Here is a 20,675-nt window from a genome sequence, read left to right on the forward strand (position 1 = left end):
TATTTGCCAAACAGTTGCAAATTTAAAAGTTCCAAAGAGGAAATATAAATCTAGATTTTCTTTTTAAGAGCACAAAGCTATGACAAACATGAACAAATGCATGGCCTTTGACTCTAATTACATTTGAATGCAGTATAAGAAATTCTGCATATAATATGAAATGCTTTCCAAACAGCTGTGTGACAAAGGCATTTCTTTTCTCTTAGTCCTGAAATGAAGTGGTTAAAAAAATATCCATTTAGTTGGTTTATTTTACCAATATGGGTTTAACTCAAACAAGGTGATGAAAACAAATTCATGAGTTATTTCTTTTAATTAATTACTACATAGAATTAAAACTAAAAGAACTCGGAACATAAAATTTATAAGATCCTAGTTAATGGTATTCATTTTTATTTAGGTGACTAATAAGTGGCAATAAATGCCTTATGAGTAGTAGACCTAATAAAATACATTGACTGATAAATGGGTAAGAACTGGGGGAATCAAGTGTTATCCTGGATTTCTAGGCAAAATATACTCACTTTAGTGGTGCCAGGAAAATGAAACACATATGTGTTTTATGCCATGGAAAGAGTTCTGTATCTTTCTTTCTTGAGTCGCTGTAGCAGAGTTAATCGGAGTCAGAATATAATTTGTCACTAGGAGTACCATTTAAATCTCAAATAAAGAGAAGTAATTAGGAATCAATGTCAAGTAATCAAGTGTGGTTGAAAACCACAGAGAGCAGGACCTGAGTATCAGACACTGATGATCAGAAAGGGAATTTAAGTTGGAAGTATCTGCCATGATTAGGACTTACTGGTCTTGAAGGTCTCATGACTGTCATCTGACAACCATAATTTCCCCATATGTGTAAGGGGTTCTTGAGTCTAACTCAAAGGATAGTATATTTTTTTTTCTCCCAGACTCTTTATATTCCTGGGAAGTCCTGAGTTTGTAATTATTTGTCAAGTCAAACAGAATACAGCAGGTGTCAGGACAGAAGCAACAAAAGCATCAGGAAAGGGAAAAAAATGTTTAGTGGTATAGATTCACAGAAAACACACATGAGTTCTCTACACAAATAGTATCACCAATATTCATGATTCAAACCACCCTCTCTTTTGATAACTCCAAATATGATTTCCAGTCCAGACCATTCTCTTCAGGTATGGAACTACATGTCTAACTGCCAACCAGATTATATACCATAGAAAAACTAAATGCTATATGTTCAAAATTAAAATTCAATATGTATTATCCCAGTTTGCTATTTAACGTCAATTCTGTTTCCAGGCACATTTACCAGAAAAATAAAAGTGCCCTTAACCTCTGACCTCTTCTTAAACTCCAATTTGCAAACCATTACTCCCCTTTAATCCCTTTCTTCACCCTATATGCCTTGGAAATTTCATTTCTTGCCCCCATCTTTGAACAATGCCATAGGTTGGAACTTTTCATCTTTCACTCTTGCAATATTCTCTTGGCTGGCCCCACTAAATTCTATCTCATAAACTACACACAATTCTATCTCCAATACTAAGAAGGATTTTTTAAAATCTCAAATTGATTATATCAATCATGCACTTAAAATCCTTCTACATTGTCTCATTATGAAGAGCAGACAGTCTTAACTCCTTTAGGAGACCAACAAAGGCCTTTTCTCTGCTTTGGCCCGCCTTCTACCTTTCCTACTACTCTCCCACATAGGCTGGACTCCATCTGGAGTGGACTACTGACAGGTAGTTATTTATACGCTCTAAGCTCTTCCACATGTCTGCACCTTCAACATAGGCTTCCCAGGTGGTCAGTGGTAAAGAATTTGTCTGCCAAAGCAGAAGATGCAGGAGATACAATACCTACCTGGGTAGGTAAGATCCCTTGGAGTAGAAAATGGCACTCACCCCAGTCCTTGCCTAGAAAATTCCATGGACAGAGGAGCCTGGCGGGCTACAGTCCACGGGGTTGCAGAGTTGGGTATGACTGAGCACAAAGGTTTACAGCTTTCTGCCTTCAAACATACTTTTCCCACAGCCTGAAATATCTGGTATTCTTCACCTACTAGATCCTACTCCCAAAGTAAATAGAGCTCAAGATTTGTGGAAAGCAGGCAGTGGCAGCCCCTCTCCTAATTCTTTACCAGTGTAGTTCTTAGGTTCTGGGCAAATATGAAAACTTCTGACAGTGAAAAGTAAGAGTAACAAAGTCTCGCTGAAAGTTGTAGGGATGGAATTTAGATAGGTACAGAAAACTGCATATGGAAGATAATTGCTAGGTTGTAGACAATGTGTAGGGCTTCCTTTGTGGCACTAGGAGTAAGGAACCTGCCTGCCACTGCAGGAGATGTAAGAGTGAGATGCAGGTTCAGTCCCCGAGTTTGGAAGGTCCCCTGAAGAAGGGCATGGCAATCCACTCCAGTATTCTTGCCTGGAGAATCCAATGGATAGATGAGCCTTGTGGACGACAGACCGTAGGGTTGCAAAGAGTCAGACACGACTGAAGTGACTAAACACACACACACACACACACACACACACACACAGAGCAAATGTGTAAACACACTAGGGCAAGAGCATAAACATGTTATCAAAAAGGGTTACTTTCTACTCGAGAGATAAAGCTTGTTCTAGATGGCTCCTAAGAAATAATTTGTATAAAAGCCGAGTGAAAAGAGAGGACTGGTTTTTGATAATGAATTTTGTTTAAAAACAAAGAATGGATTCTTGGAAAACTGTAGATCCAAAATTCAGTCTATTTTCTCATTTAGATGGAGGCTGCACCACTGTCCCACATTGCAATAGTGTGTTGCTAGGGCAGGAAGGTCAAGCTGACCTACTCACCTGACCAGGATTCACCACTTTTTAAAAATAATTCTTGAAAATATACACTTATAAGGCAATTGATGAGGAAACTTGACTATCATTTTGAAAGAATTGACACTAAATGTAAGGCTGCAGGAAACCAAGCAGCTTTGGTCTCCTAAAGGCAGCTGAAGAGAATACTTTGTTTTCCTCACCAGAAGTTCTTGCTCAGAGGTCCATACTCCATGCCAACTAGACAACTAGGTAGATTTTCCAACACATTTCTGGGAAACTATCCATTGCCCTTGCCCTGACCCTAGCAGAAAACTGAAGGAGAAATTGAATTGAAGGGACTCTGGATTAACCAGGCTCAAATCTAGAGAACACAATTAAAGTTTGTATCAGTCAAAAGTTCATTCTCCAGCATGCTTTTCCTTCCTGATTGAGAATGCTAGCACCAAGATGATGTCACCTGGGCTATGAGTTGTAGGAGTTCTTTCAGAAATTATATAACGTGGAGAACAGATACATAGATGTAAGTGTTTATTAGACCCTCCAGGTGGAAAGTCAAATCCCACCAAACAGTCCATTATTATTGGAATTTCAAACTTGATGTCATTTGAGAGATGATGGTTCTGCATAACTTCAAAGCATTCTGCTAAACATTAACCTGTATGATGCAACTTCTATTTTAAAAGTGTCTTCAAAGCACTTTTCAGAGAAAAGCTCAGCCTTATATAAATTTGGCATTAAACTATTTAAAACAAAATAAATAAATAGAACACTTAAATAATAATAACAGATAATAATGGAAGACATAATGCAAAACATAAGAAAAGCAGGAAATAAAAGAAAAATAAGTGAAGTAAAAAACAGGAAAGAAAATGGCTAAATTATAAGCATGCATTTTACCAAAAATAATGTGTCTTTTGGTAAAATTTAATGAACCAAATTTAAGAAAAAAGGAAAAAATGAATAGAACTTTACATGAGAAAGTGACTCAGGAGACAAAGTTTATAAAATTTATATGACGATCATATATGAAAAACTCATAGTACATTTGAATACTTGATATGCATCAATGCACCATATAAAACTGACTCAAAAAGAGGTGATAAAATGAATATGTCAACAACTATAATATAAATTGTATCAGTTGTTAAGTAAATCTTCCCAGAAAAAGTCTAAATACTGTAATTTTTAGTTTCAACCTAATATAAAACAAATAACCTCAATATATGGACTCCTTTAGAGTACAGCAAATACTGTGGACCAGTTCCTTTCTGTTTAAATGCAGTTAGCATAACACTGACAAAACCAGCTAACAAAATGGTTAAATACTGTAACTAAGGGTCAGTCACTATCAGACATTCCTAAAAACAAGATATAAAACAAAACATAGCAGTCCATTGAAATAATTTTCCAGCATATCCAATGATAGTTTATGTCTGGAATATAAACATTTTAATATTCAGAAATTGACTAACACATTCATCAGAAAAACAAGTACAACTAGAAAAATTAATAATAATCTCCATAGATAACTAATGTATCCAATAATAATTAGCATCCAATCCCAAGTGGTCCTCATGGTAAAGAACCTGCCTGCCATTGCAGGAGATATAAGAGACACAGGTTCAATCCCTGGATCTGGAAGATCCCCTGGAGGAGCGTATGACAACCTACTCCAGGGTTCTTGCTTGGAGAATCTTTTGGAAAGAGGAGCCTGAAGGGCTACAGTTCACAGGGTTGCAAACAGCTGGACATGATTGAAGTGACTTAGCAAAGCACGATTTTGAAAAATAATTAACTGGAAAACTATGAATAAAAAGTATTCTTGAGAATACAGCTATTATTGTAGTTAATAATAAAAAGTACAATTGAAACAAGGAAAGCAGAGAACAAAGTTCTCATCAAATACAAGTAAAAAATAAAACAGATAAAGGCAATGAAAACTAGTAAAGGAAGAGATGAAATTATAGCTCTGTTTAAGAAGCATGATTAAATAGCTAAACCGGGTGGAGAGGGAGGTGGGAGGGGGGATCGGGATTGGGAATACATGTAAATCCATGGCTGATTCATATCAATGTATGACAAAACCCACTGGAAAAAAAAAATAATAATAATAATAAAAAAAAATTAAAAAAAAAAAAAAAATAGCTAAACTATCAAAGAAATAAAAATAAATTAAAAACTACCAAAGAAAATTATCTGTAAAACTCTTAAATACAGGAATATTTCAATAAAGTGACTCAAGTTAAGGAAAACCTTGAAAAATAAATTATTTTCCTATATATATATATATCATAAAAAACATAAAATCACATTGAACTCATAAGTAGAGCCCACTCAGTTCAGTTCAGCCGCTCAGTCGTGTCCGACTCTTTGTGACCCCATGGACTGCAGCACTCCAGGCTTCCCTGTCCATCACCAACTCCTGGAGTTTACTCAAACTCACGTCCGTTGAGTTGGTGATGCCATCCAACCATCTCACCTTCTCCAGGGGATCTTCCCAACCCAGGAATCGAACCAAGGTCTCCTGTATTGTTGGAGAATTCTTTAACAGCTGAGCTACCAGGGAAACCCGTAGAGCCCACTAATGCTCTTTTAAAAGACAGTCAGCAGTTTGTCCTCACAAGCTCTACTTAACAGATATTCCATTGAAATTATGACATTTGGTCTCCTATTACTTTAGCTTATTCTATCACTGTTTTTATTGTTTTTTGAGGTTTTTTTTGAATATTCAATAAGAATTTTATTGAAATGCTAAGAAAGAGCATATCTTTTACAGTGTTAATCAGAACTTCTATTATGAACAGAATCCAGTGAATACTTTGATTACAGATTTGCAGACAATTCTAATTGTTAGCACTGTAAAACTAATACCAGAATGAATAAAAAAATGAGCACTAGTATTGAAACAGTAGATTAAAGATGAAAAATAGAGAACATGTTTAAAGAGAAAACGGGCTCTGAATGAAGAGGACCTTTATGCTTTATTCCTTCAGCTCTGTTTTTATTTAGATCTGACTTGAGAACATCGTAAGTAGCATTCCTAAAGTAACTTCAGCTCTTTCTCCTGCTCGACAGCTGGCACAGGGGCTCCAGACCATCTGCCAAGTGAGGAGCCAAGTCATGGTCAGACACCTCCAAGCAGAGAGAACCAATATTCTCATGTCCTGATTTTTAAACAGTTTGCATTGTTTCCCTCTGAAAAAGGTTGGTTATTCTTATGTTTATCCTAAATTGCTTCAAAAATATATATTATTTTTTATTATTTAGGAAAATTTCATGGAAACATTTATTATGACAGTAAGAAAAAATAGAGATTTATAGAGCTTTATTCTAACTTAGCCAACTTTTGGTTAATGACTATGAAAGAAATTGTGAATCTCATAATTGGAAGATGATTTAAAAAGAAAAGAATTTTGTGTTTATCGGTATTATACCAAATACATATGTAAGTGCTAATTTAGTTGATACGTTCTATACATTCTTTCAAAATAAATTCAGAAGGCTACTACATTACTTTTGTTATTTTAAAACAATGAGATTTAATCATAATCCAGTATTATTAACATTTGTGAAGATTATTGAGTACTTGGTTTTATAACTTATATTATCTAAGGCCTGCAGACAATTTCATTTTTAATAATACCACCACTGGTCTAAACCACATTTTAGTCATTCTAAAATAATTGTGTTATTTTCTTCTTAGCTCAATTAAAAAATTTTATAAATGCATGTAGTAAACTTTGATCTTAAAAATGGAAAGGAGTCACATTTAAGGGAATTATTTAAGAATAAACTTAACTACTATTTCATTACATTTTAATGATTCAGATTACCCTAAATGTAGTTGGAAAAATACACAGAAGCCTAACAGATCAAAAAAATGTTTCATTCTTTAGGCAAGAAATGACCAACAACAATTATAAGCAACAGATAAGCATAAAGAATATGAACACAGTTGAGTGTTATTAGTCCATTGATTGGACTGTATTATTTATTTCTTTCTTTGGCAGACTCTTATGCTTTTACTGCTGTAAGGCTGAGAAATCTTCCACTGTCTGAGTCCCGGTCTTTAAATTTCCTTCAGTTCATTGTGGCTCCTAGAATCTGAACTCTGCCATCCCTAATTAACACTCATGTCTAAAGCCAACGTGCGCTACAGGCTATCTCAATTGAAAGTGAGAATACCAAGAGGGAAAAGTGGAAAACCTAGCAGCTACCATCAAAACAGCTTAATGTTTTCAAGAAGAGGCAATACTAAAGATGACTGGCTTGTTAGGATCAAAGGGTCCTGATGAAAGTCTCCATCTGAGCTCACAGTGTTCTCTCGCCTAGGAAACAAACCTGATTTTGACATCTCAAGACATTATAAAGGCACTTTCACATGAACATTCTGGATTGAAAATAAATAACTATCATAATCTGGAGCTTTTGTTTTAAAGAAACAACAAAATAGTGCAGCAGGCATGCAGAGCATACCTATTGAAGTAGAATTGTTATCTTAAATTTTAATAAATTATGTTTATTATTTACCTTCTCTTTTTTTTTTCAAAATTCAAGTGCATTCTGAGGCAAACTACAAAAGTTACTTTCTTTTATTTTGTTTTGCAAATCTACTAAGCAAAGGCATGCTTTTTAATGCCTAATTCTCACATAATCACACACACACACACACACACACACACACACACACATCCCTTTACTACATTACTGCAGGCACAGTCGTCACACTCTTAGCAGCTGCAAACTGTGTATACCTCTTTTCAGAAGAATAACTTCAGAGAACTTACATAATGTTCAAAAAATCTAAGTTTTATTGGCCTTAATTACCATTCTAGAGAGTTTTTGTTTTTAATCTATGTCTATAGAAAATCTCCTGGAATTTGGAGAGGTGAGAAGAATATCTTTCTCTCTGAAATGTACCACCTGAAACTGTAACTGACAGTGTAACAGACTGAAATGAACTGTCAAGAAAAAAAGGACTAGCATTCTGCTAGTTGTGCTGCTCACCAACATTTCAGGAAAAATGATCATCAGAGCAATATGTATATAAAGGAGGGCTTGGCTTAGTGATTATCGTTCATTTTATTAAAAAGAAAAAAAACTGGTATGCTATTTAATTCCTACACTTGACTGACCAGTTTAGATTGGAGATCTGGGTTGTTACTGTCTGTCTACTGGAATTTGTATTTTAGCCATTAAATATTTCATTAGCTTAATTAACAAGTGAAAGAAGAAAGAGGGAAGAAAAGAAAAGCCAAAGCTCCAATCAATCAAATGTGCCATTTCAGCGCTCTTCCAGTAAACGGTCTGATGGGAAGGGGGAATGCACCTATTAGCTAATCTCCAAACTGCATTTCATTTCTGAATCTAATTTATTATCCCCTTACATGAATAATCAAGATTTGACTACACAAAATTACTGCCAACATCTCCATTCAGATAGGACTAAATAGAACTCATTATCTCCCTTTCCAACATTCTTATCATGCTCTGTGGTAATGCCAATGCCCCACTTCTTGGGCTTTTATCCTTGAAGTCCTTGTTCACCTTTCTCAATTGTTTTTGCCCCACATTAATGTATTCATGATAAATCTCATACATGATATTTTGACGTTGTCTTCTCTTTCCTGTTGCATTTGGGTACTGCTGCTGCTGCTAAGTCACTTCAGTTGTGTCCGACTCTGTGCAACCCCATAGATGGCAGCCCACCAGGCTCCCCCGTCGCTGGGATTCTCCAGGCAAGAACACTGGAGTGGGTTGCCGTTTCCTTCTCCAATGCATGAAAGTAAAAAGTGAAAGTGAAGTCGCTCAGTCGTGTCCAATTCTTCACAACCCTATGGACTGCAGCCTACCAGGCTCCTCCATCCATGGGATTTTCCAAGCAAGAGCACTGGAGTGGGGTGCCGTTGCCTTCTCTGGCATCTGGGTACAATATCTCAAATCAGACTTTATAAATATCCTATTCATCGGTACCCATGAACAAACCATACCTCCTTTGTTCAAAATGTTCCTTGACTCAATTCTTTGTCAAACTGTCTTAGAAAAGGACATTCATGGATTCATCCTGTCTTTCTTTTTAGTGTCTAAATTATAAATATGGGATATAAAGAAACTATGGTATCCACTCTGGCTGAGTAAATATAAAATTACTGGAACCATAAACAGAGCTTGGAAATATAGGAGAAACAGATATGATGAGGCCTGAATTGAAGAATGATGTTAGAACCATGTTGAGTTTGATCTTCAACATACAGCTAGATATATGTCCTGAGTAGTTACAAATTTACATCTGAATCTCAGATCAAGGACACAGTCAAAATTTAGATTATACAATTTTACCAGGTACTATCGTGATGACATCTTTGAGAAAACTAAAGCAAAATTATTTCATTTCCATGTAGTTTTCTGTGGTTAAACTGAACCAAAAATTCATATTTTTCCAATCATTTCTTCTAGAACTTGGAATATGTTATTCATAATAAAATAATCTCCAAAAAAATTATGGTATTGATAATAATGTTGACAACTGAAAAGAATACAACAACAAAATGAAAACACTTAAGGGTTTTTATTATGGTAGCATTTCAAAATTAGATTTAATAAAGAAGGATGAAGGAAGCAGATGTGTGTGTGTGTGAGAGAGATTATGTGCTAAAAAATGAGGTTCTGGTCACTTACAAAGCCTCTAAAGATTGAGACTCTAAGATTTTTAAAAGTATGCCTAATTTCACATTCAAACAAATAAAACAGTCATTGGCACGCTAAAATACTACTAGTCATCAAGGGAAAGAACATGTTTCTTTCTCTGTGATACAACTACTGCTAGTTTTATGTTAATCTAGCTAATCTGGAGGTCTAAAGAATATGAGAATATATTTGAAATAAAATACAACAAGCTACTAAAGCAAGGATGAAAACGACAAAAGCACAATCTCTGAAACAGAGGAAAAAATATGATGAAAAAAGATTTGCTTGCTTTTGAATAAGGTATGAGCAGCCTGAGTTTGAATGAGGCAGTCATCTCACATAAACATTTAAGTAGTACTTGTACATCTATATCTACTGTATCTTCCTTAAATTATGTTGATCTTACCATCTCCAGAACATATGAATAAAACTGCTTAGAAAGTGTATAGGGATTGATAAAAATACTGACACATGTATATGGAATTTAGAAAGGTGATAACGATAACCCTATATGCAGAACAGAAAAAGAGACACAGAAATACAGAACAGACTTTTGAACCCTGTGGGAGAGTGTGAGGGTGGGATATTTCAAAAGAACAGCATGTATACTATCTATGGTGAAACAGATCACCAGCCCAGGAGGGATGCACGAGACAAGTGCTCCGGCCTGGTGCACTGGGAAGACCCAGAGGAATCGGGTGGAGAGGGAGGTGGGAGGGGGGATCGGGATTGGGAATACATGTAAATCCATGGCTGATTCATATCAATGTATGACAAAACCCACTGGAAAAAAAAATAATAATAATAAAATAAAATAAAATCATTCTGAAAAATAAAAATAAAAAAAAAAAATGAAAAACCTTTTCCTTTGTAAAGCAGCAGTGTCTGGGTTTCCAAGCCTGAATGCTAGTGACTCTCTAAAAAGAACTACATGCTTGGCAGTCACCCTGTGACAATGGGAAGATAAGAATCAGAGGGAAAACCCTATTGCAGGCACAGATGTGAAGCCTTAGAAATCTTCTTTTGTTGATATTATGGAAGAAACTGCAGAACCATTTAGGGGATATTTGGTCACTTCTCTCTTTTGTACTGTGATTCTTTCCATTGTCCTTGGGAGTTTGCTTCCAGAAAAGCCTCCTGTAGGCTGGGACTCCAACAACAAAGCTTAACAAGCCTAAGCAAGTAAACTCAGCACTGAAATACACAACCTTCCAGGTAGTGGTAGGAAAATAAAAAATAAGACTAAGTTGCAGATGCAAGCACATTTGTTCAATTCATTGAGCAACTGGGAAGAAAGAATCTCCTTAGGAGTGATTTTTCTGAAAAAGTAACCAAATTTCATAGTCATTGGCACGCTAAAGTGCTACTAGTCGTTAAGGGGAAGAACATGTACAGTGGCATTTAGTGCTAGTAATCTTTTGATGGACAAAAATCAATTATTATACAGGAGCCACAGAGTGGGAAGCACTCAACACATTTAAACAGGCATGAAAAAATCTATTGAAAACCAAGAGCACAGAGGGGAAAATAAGCATTCCCTCTGTGAGCTTAAATAAACATCCAGCCACCTGATAACTGTTCTTTGCTAGTGTACCCAAGGTAGTAAGGACAACAGGATGAGGCTGATAAACTGAAAATAGAACACACATGGTTCTTCAAAAGCTCTCTATATCTCATTCAGAATGAGTATTTTTGTTATGATTTTGGTGATTGTAAATTTATATTTTAACAATTGAAAGTGAAATTGTTAGTCGCTCAGTCATCTCAAACTCTTTGCAACCCCATGGACTGTAGCCTGCCAGACTCCCCTTGTTCATGGAATTCTCCGGCAAGAATACTGCAGTGGATTGCCATTTCCTACTCCAGCATATCTTCCTGTCCCAGGGATCAAACCAGGACCCACACGGCTGGTGGATTATTTACCGTCTGAGCCATGAGGGAAGCCATTTCACAATTTTATGCTCACCTATGAAATCATCATAGATGAAAATGTTATTCTAAGGTTGATACTTTAAGATTCCATTTGTAATGATAAATACAAGAAACAAGGGAATTTTAACAACCACTGAATTTGAAATTCTAAAACCAGAGAGGTAATATGAGAAATATTCAGGAGATGGCATGAGTAGACTATAGAGTTTTAGGTCTAGCCTCCTCCTGCAGAAGAGGCTACATAATTTCCAAATTATATAGCATCATATATATATAATTAAAAACTTAAGAAAAAGTAATTACATATTTAAAAATTGGTTAGAGCTTCTGAAAATGAACACTTTCCATGAAATAACTATATTCTATACCCATGTAGTGTATCGGGCATAGATTATGTTGTTGAAGAAGTGGAAAAAATATTTGTGAACAAGATGCTTAATCTCAATTCTAAAAAGAAAAAGTGAGTTAAGCTCCATTACTCTTGAATGTCCAGAAAGAACCGAGATTATGGTTTAAAGAAGTTGTAAGAAAACTGAGTGCTAAATTAGGACAGAAGAGAAACAAGAGGAAGATCAAGGGATCCAAGCGAGAGTAACCTAAATCTTGGTCCCTGAGGAAATGTCTAGATGTCTGGGGACACACCTATAATGGTATCATGGTACTTTAGCATATGTGGTATTTCTGGATGAGAAACATTCTTTAGGTGAACAATTCTCAATCAAGGTACTATTTTGGTCATAAACTATACCTGTTAGACTTTTCCAAGCTGGGGCACTAGAGATTTCATTTTACAGTACTGGTTGCTCAAGTAGGCTATAGATTGGTTGAAAAAACTAGCTCTGTGGGCAGGAGTAGGCTACTTGGACAATCTGAACACCAGTTTTCCCACCTGTGAAGGAGTATGGATAACGGCATCTAACAAAAAAGGTTATTATGACAATTAAATGAGTAAATCTATGAGTAGTGCTTTGAACATTGTCAAGCACCTAGCAGGCATGCCAAAGATGTGTGTTATTATTTTTTGGTAATGAACCATATTCATATAACAGTATTTAATGAAGTTGAGAAGCATATAAAAAACTGGCCTCAGTCATTATGGTCTTCTTTGAATTTTGCAACTTTTTCTAGGTCTTTCTTGCTTCAGGGCCCTTGCATATGTTGTTTTATCTGCTGAGAATACTCCTTCCACCTCTTTACTTTGATAATTTCTTCTCAAACTTCAGCTCTATCCTTCTGCAGTGAAGTCTAACCTGATTCATCCTTCCACACCTGATCCCTGGTGTCACTCCTGATCATTCTGTAAGAGGCAGCATGCCATGTGTCCTTCTTTCATATCCTAATCACAAGGGAGTATGTCTGTGTGTGTGTGCATGTATGTGTATTTAGTTCTCCTTATGAATTCTACCATTTTCTAAGTTTCACAAAGGCAGAGACCATGTCTATTTTGTCCATTAAACACAGTGATTAGCATAAACCCTGGTATATCATTATCATTAAGTACATATTTGTTGAATACATAAAGAATCATAAAAAATAAAGTAAATAAAATCCAAGAGAAATGGAGCTAATTATGATAAGCACATTGATAAGGTCAAATTTTAGAGTACTTCACTGTTTTTTTCTTTTTGACACATAATAAAAATGTCAAACAAGAAGCATTAAGTGAACTTCTCTTTGTGAAGATATCATTATTTACAACATAGCCAGAATCTCCTCTGAGATTTTTGAAGCAAGAAAGGGACAAAATAACCATAGAATAAATCAAATGATCATACTTCTTTATAAAATATCAGTTAAGCATCAATAAATTATATCAAACTGTCTTATAAAAATAAGGGAAATAATCTCTTCAAATCTTTTCCTAATTGTGGATACTCTGTGATCAGACTGTTCAGAAAAAGATTTTTCAACTAAGTGATATAAAATAATAAATTACTTTTTCTTTTTAAGGAAAATCACAATCACTTTGAAACTAACACAGTGACATAGTCTAAAATATAAGTGACCTATTTATTAATATGTAAGCTTAGAGTGTGTTTCAGAATTGATCTTACATGTTGGTTATATGGAGTAATGATCTGAGGAATAGGTCTCAAACATCATTAGAGATCAGAAAAAAAAAAAAAAGTCCAAGATCCAAAGCTCACAAATACTGTTTTAGGTAATAATAATTTTTAAAAAGTCTTTCTCTGGCTCTGATAGGAAGTTAAGATTTAATACCATTTGTTTATGAAAAAATATAAAATTGTTTACTAGTGAGAAAAATATTTGAATACTTCTTACAAAATAACTCTTGAGTAATTAAACAAAACAGAAATTGTATGGGTAGTCTAATCACCTGCTTTGTTTGGACAAGAAGTTTGCAATAACCCACACACTTGAAAAAATATTTAAACACAGTCATTTGAAAGTTGTATATTCTCTCTAATTTTCTGCTTAGTTAAATACCAATTTTTTTAATTTAATTTGACAAATACTTATTGAGTGCCTGCTATGCCCCAGGCACTTTCCTCTGACACTGAGATCTAAAAAGTATAAAATTTGGTTACTGGCCTTGTATAGATTCATACCAAATAGAGATCAGATAAACACAAATTTCTAACATAAAAAAAATAATGTATGGTAAGTAAAATGATAGAGTATTACAATACACATGTACACTTCCCTGCCTGCCCCAAACATACACAACTGAACGGAAAGATCAAAGAGTTTCACAGAGTGCATGCGAACTGAGATGGGTCTGGAAGGATGAAAAACTTTTCACAGGAGAACATAATGAAGTGGGCAAAGATTTGAAGCCATAAAATAAGTGATGCATTTGCCAGTTTGGCTGTATCAGGGAGAACCAAGAAAGTAGTAGTGGGGCTAGCTGCTGAAGACAGATGCCCTTGCCCAGCACACTTTATTTTGTGAGCATTGTAGAGGCATATATGGTATAAAAACAAGAGACTTAGTCAGATTCTAATCCTCAAAGGAGTGGTCAGTGATGTTTGGAGAAATATTGTACACATGAAATAATTCAAGAATAGTATTAAGCTTAAATAATATGAAGTACTGACAAGTTCTATATTTCAGGAATGGAGAGAAACATATTGCAAACAAAGGGAAAGGGGCTAATACAATCAGAGTAGTGAGCTAACTGGTTACCCTAGATCAGTTAAAATACAGGATTTCTGAAAGGGAGAAATGGGAAATGAGGATAGAAAGATGAGAGAAGGCAAGACTGTAAAAGGCTTTGAATAACAGGGTCAAGATTTAGGGGCCTTTTTAATGTCCGATATGGACTCAAACAAGATTGTGTCTGCCATACAGTGGACACAGGAGACACGGATTCAATCCCTGGGTTGGGAAGATTCCCTGGAGGAGGATATAGCAACCTGCTCCAGTATTCTTGCTGGAAAAATCCCATGGACATAGTAGGCTACGGTCCATGGGGTCATGGAGATTGGACACAACTGAGTCGGCTAAGCACAGCACAGCATCAGGGCCTCACCAAAGACTTCTAAGCAGAGAAGCCGGGAATGACAGAATCAGAACTTCACAGTGGACAGTGAAGGATATTACAAAGGGAAAAGGTTGTCAGCAGGAGGAAGTTACAGTGTTACTGTAATCGTTCCAGCAGCGGGTTATGAGATCCAGGATATACTGGCAGAAAAAAAATATGGCAGTGTCCTGTGAGTACATTCCATCTGGGGACCACAGCTGGTGGGTTTGAGAGTTAGCTTTGAAAAGAGAGGGGGATACAAAATTAAGTTAAAGGGGACCAGAGAAGTTTGGATATAGTGGAGCAAGTATTCACTGAAGTTCTTAGCAAAGGAGTGATTAAAAAACACCTCATGAACTTCTATCACAATCATTTCCTGATCACCAGCTTGCTTCATTATCAAGTCTTTAACCCAAGCTGTTTTGTTTGGATATGTTTTGATCTAACATCCTGTATTGTTACTAAAAGGACAAGATTATGAATTCCTCCTGGCTTGATGTTCTACCATAAATCAAATTTAGAAATCATATAAATGCTAAAAGTATGTGGAGGTTTGTTTTGGACTGGCTACCTGGGGAATAAGAGGAATTAACATTGACAAACTTATTCTGTAGGTGAAAGTACTCACTAAATTATATAAAAGTTCCTTGCTTGTCCTAAAATTAAAATTCTTCTTTGCAAATGGCATGGTAGGCATACATGGACATTACTGTGATCTAATTAAAATGTATAATTGGAAGAGGGGTAAAAATATCTAGCTTATCAGTATTAATTTAATTCTGTTGGTGGTGAAAATATTTCTGACTTAAAACAACACTTGTCATTTGATTTCATTAGGGAGATTAGTAAAGTAAAAGTGATTCACCATGATGAATTAAATTGAAAGCAAGGTTAAAACATAATTATAATAAAAAAATTCTCACAAATAAATGGCAAGCCCTCTGAAATTTATTTGCAGGAAATGAAAGCAGAAGCAAAGCTCTCATGCAGCTCCTCACATAACTATATTTATACAACTGCTTGTCCATGCATTTTTCAAATCTTAACATTGACAATTTTTCAACAGCAACTAATTTTGTAGAAACATAAAGATTCCCAGTAATAGATAAAGCTGTATTATTAAGCATCATAAGCAGCCCAAACATTAATATAATTTACATCATTAAAGGCTAACAAAATAAAACTGTGACTAAATTAACACTGACTCATCCATTATACAGAAATTGCTAAATAATTGTAAAATAAATTACATTCTGTTCATTACTACTGCAATTTTCTATCCACTTCCATGTTTATCTGCATTTATCTAAAAAGAATGGGAAAACTAATACTTACCAAAATGGTGGTAACGATCAAAGAACGATTGGATAAGGAATCTGTGATGTTGGCTGGCTTTCCCTTTTGACTTTCTGTCATATTCAGGCCACTGGCTGGATCCCAAGTTCCAATCTATAAAATAGCATATGTACTTTGTAAATCATCCATCAGACACCTGGAGAGAGCACTGCAGAGAAAGTTAAGACTGCTAACACTTATTATTCACCTCTGCTACATTATCTGCTGTTGCTGAAGTAAAGGCTGCTTGTTTTAAGCATGATTCACTGCTTTGTGAAGTGTGTCCAGTGAAGTGTGACATTAAAGAACAAAATGATCCATTGCACTTCTACACTCAGTGTGGGAGCTTAATTTTCCATTCAAACTTTCATTCACCAAGATAAACCACAGTTGATGATACCTTGATAGTTGGCTGGAAACTCATTAACAGCATACATCTTTTATAGTAATGGATCTATCTTATCCTCTCATCACAGTGGTAACATGCCATATTATATAGACAAAGCTAAAAAAGCAAAACCTGGGGATCCAGGATAAATTAATAGGTAAAGGCAACTTAAAAGGGGCATTGATTTGTATTCACAGCACCCCCAATAAGGTGAAATCATACCCCAAATTACCTCTGGAAGTTTTAAAAATATACCTTTGAAGCTTTCAAAATATTCCAAGAAAAGAGATTATAGCAAAATCTCATCTGGATAACCTATTCTAATACTACTACTTGAATCTTGTTCGGTGTGTAGTTTAACTATTAGGTTGTTGCAAAAGTAACTGTGGTTTTGGACCATGAATTTTAAATCATTATAACAGGTTCAAACACATCTGTAATAATCAAAATAGGAACCATTACAATCAACATATTTTTGCCAACAAGATGTTGGTTTATTCCTGTAACATAAAAATCCATGCTTCAGAATTCTATGAATTCTTGGAAAGCATTTTTGACCTCTTGCTCATTGTGGAAGCATTTTTCCTGCAAAAAATTGTTGAGGTGCTTGAAGAAGTAGTAGTCAGCTGGCAAGATGCCCGGTGAATATGGTGGATGAGGCAAAACTTCATAGCCCAGGTCATTCAACTTTGGAAGCACTGGTTACAAGATGTGCGGTCAGGCCTTGTGGAGAAGAATTGGGCCCTTTCTGTTGACCAATGCTGGCTACAGGTGTGGTTTTTGGTGCATTTCATCCATCTGCTGAGCATACTTCTCAGATGCAATGGTTTCCCTGGGATTCAGAAAGCTGCAGTGGATGAGATTGGCAGCAAACCACTGAACAGTGACCATGACCTTTTTTTGGTGCAAATTTGGCTTTGGGAAGTGCTTTGGAGCTTCCTCTCAGTCCAGTCACTGAGCTGGTCCTTGTGGGTTGTTGTATGAAATCCACTTTTTGCTGCATGCCACAATCCGATCAAGAAATGGTTCATTGTTGTTGCACAGAATAAGATAAGACAGCACTTCAAAATGACTATTTTCTTTTTTTTGGCCGCTCACGAGGCACCCACTTATCAATCTTTCCAATCTGCCTCAAATGCCGAATAACCATAGAATGGTCAAAGTTGAGTTCTTCTGCAACTCCTCGTGCAGTTGTAAGAGGATCAGCCTTCAATGATTGCTCTCAGTTGGTCATTGTCAACTTCTGACGGCCAGCCACTGCTCTCCTCACCTTCAAGGCTCTCGTCTCCTTTGCAAACTTCTTGAGCCATCACTGCACTGCAATACTGCACCTAATGTTAATAATACCCTCTGAAAGATTCAGTCAAATGCTGTGTCCAGACATATTGCACTCAGTGAACACAGTTTACAGAATTACCTCTGGAGATACATATAAGCATAAGATACAACTGTATATGTAGATCGAGTGGTTTACATACATGCACCTGCACCATTGCATGCCATGTAACAATGGTGACCACTAACAGAAAGCAGAAGCAAAGGAGACACAGAGTCAATGTTTTAGTTAGCATTAATTTTTCCTCATCCTCTCAAACCTGAGAGTCACCAGTAGTGAAATTTGTCTTTCTTATGTCCCTAGCCAACTATGCAAACAAAAGTATAAATTATTAATTTATCTTAACATAAAATTTTGTACATAAAAAGCTTTCTCAATTACAGGTGAACCCATTGTAAGTTGAAAATATTGTTAGGTCAAAAATGCATTCAGTATACCAACCTACCAAACACCCTAGCTTAGCCCAGCTTACCTTAAACATGCTCAGAACACTTATATTAGCCTACAGTTCGGCAAAATCATCTGACAGAAACCCTATTTATATAAAGTGCTAAATACATCATGCAGCTTATACAATACGGTTTTGAAAGTGAAAAACACACTGGTTGTATGTCCAACAGGATGGTTGCAATGGTACTGGTTGGTTACCCCAGTGATGGAGTGGCTGACTGGGAGCTGTGGTTCAATGAGCTGCCAGCATTACAAGAAATTGTCATACTACATATCACCTGCTCAGGAAAAAAAGATCAAACTTCGAAGTATGGTCTCTACTGAATATGCATCACTTTTGCACTATCACCATTATAAAGCTGAAAAATCATAAGTAGGGAACTGCCTATACAATTATTTTTAAAGTGACATTGATTTGAAAGTGAAAGTGAAAGTCACTCAGTCATGTCCAACTCTTTGCAACCCCATGGACTATACAGTCCATGGAATTCTCCAGGCCAGAATACTGGAGTGGGTAGCCTTTCCCTTCTCCAGGGGATCTTCCCAACCCAGGGATCAAACCCAAGTCTTCTGCATTGCAGGCGGATTCTTTACCAGATGAACCACCTACCTAAATATGCTACCAAAGATCTCATTGGTTTAAATCCAAATTAAATGTTATGATCTTTTCTATTTTCTTTACATTATACCCTATGTGCTCTTTTTAATCTCTCCATTTGCATAGCTTTATCAGTAACTTTTTAAGGTATCTATCTTCCTTTAATTGGAGTAGTACAAAAGTAGAAATGTTAACAATTTCTGTTCCTCATAACAGATGTCATTCTAATAGTTGTATATAAATGTAGACCCCTGTGTATTTTTTTTCAATAACTCATTTGAGGATTCAATGTAAATGTATTTAATAATGTAAAAAAAATCTTGTCATATTTTCTAATATTTAATTTTCTTCTTACCACCTAAAACTATATATTTCTGATATTTTTGTCAATAAAACAAAAAAGTCAAAAAATATAGTAAGGGGAAAAAAGAAAATAATCTTGATTCAGCATTCTTTCCAAAGTAAATTACATACTGCTCAATTAAATTACTTTAAGACTGTGACTACCTTGATGTCATAAAGAGACTAATTACAATTTCGATTCAATAATGAAAGGTTTTCAGGGCCAGACAGGTACTATCAATGTTTAAAGTGAAAGGGCATAAGCCAGTAGTTAAGAATTTCTAGGCTAAAATGTACAGTTTTTAAATCTCAGAAAAATCTCAAGGCAGAAAAGCAACTGGGGCCCATTAACCCAACCTGCTCGGCTGTGTGCCTTGGGCTGCACACCCAGAATAAGTACTTTTTTTCAAATCTCTAGCAAGGCATCACCAGAGTTAATAGAGGCCCTGCTGAGGACCTGGGTGGAGGACAGAAGGGCTGTCAAACCTAGAACTCCTGCTGACCTGCTTAAATTGTTTCAAATTCAAAATCACTAAGAAAAAAAAAAAAAAAAAAACCCAAACAAAAATGCCTTGTTGGCTAAATAGACATCTGCAGACTGTATTTTGCAGTGACTGGGACTTTTCTGACCCTGATCTATGATTAATACCTATTACACATTTGTCCCTTAGATTTGATTGTCTTTTTCTTTCCCCACTATTGGCTAAATAGTTAGATTTTTTCAGACATATAATTCTGTTAGCAAAGCGCTGGCAGGCATCATTTGCCCAGTGTCATCTGCCTAATGACAAGCTTGACCACTAAGTTTTTCAACTTTCTAACCAAATCACTAATACAAAATATTGTCCATTTCACATCCTGTTATCTTCCAGGATTACACTTACAAAAAATAAGTTAGCTAAATGTTTACTCATCTAAACCTACTAATCTAGGTTCATTTTCTGTTGGTTGTTTTTCTAGCACTCTTTGGATGAAGGAGTTCTGGCTCATGAATCCATAATTACCTATAATCACAAATATTAGGTATCCCCCTTTATAAGTCTCAGGTTTCTGCATAGAATATTAGAAAATTTCAGAAATTTCAGTGGCATAACAGTTTATATCAAATAAAATTTTGTATGATTCCCCCATTTTTAAGTCTCTTAAAACTGTATGATTCAAAAATTTCTATTGATTGAAGAAACTGCCACCAGTGGCAGACAAGATTTAGTCTATGGAATAAATCAAGACAATCTTTTTTCTTGCAATCTATTTTCAGAACCATAATTTTTTCATTATATTATTCAATCAAGTCCTTTTAACATTATATTCAGTTTCAAAATGTA

General features: G+C 35.6%; 1 protein-coding gene across 6 annotated transcripts in view; it reads right to left on the minus strand.

The window, feature by feature from the left end:
* The window catches only part of GRIK2 (glutamate ionotropic receptor kainate type subunit 2), a 725,919-nt gene that overhangs the window by 227,240 nt on the left and 478,004 nt on the right, over positions 1–20,675 (minus strand). For all 6 annotated transcript variants that reach the window (XM_061131531.1, XM_061131528.1, XM_061131529.1 and 3 more), the window contains one exon: positions 16,237–16,350. In XM_061131531.1, the coding sequence (XP_060987514.1) occupies positions 16,237–16,350 (114 nt within the window). The remainder of the gene's footprint in view (positions 1–16,236; positions 16,351–20,675) is intronic.

Source organism: Dama dama, chromosome 28, assembly GCF_033118175.1.
Source record: "Dama dama isolate Ldn47 chromosome 28, ASM3311817v1, whole genome shotgun sequence".
NCBI classification, from domain to species: Eukaryota; Metazoa; Chordata; class Mammalia; order Artiodactyla; family Cervidae; genus Dama; species Dama dama.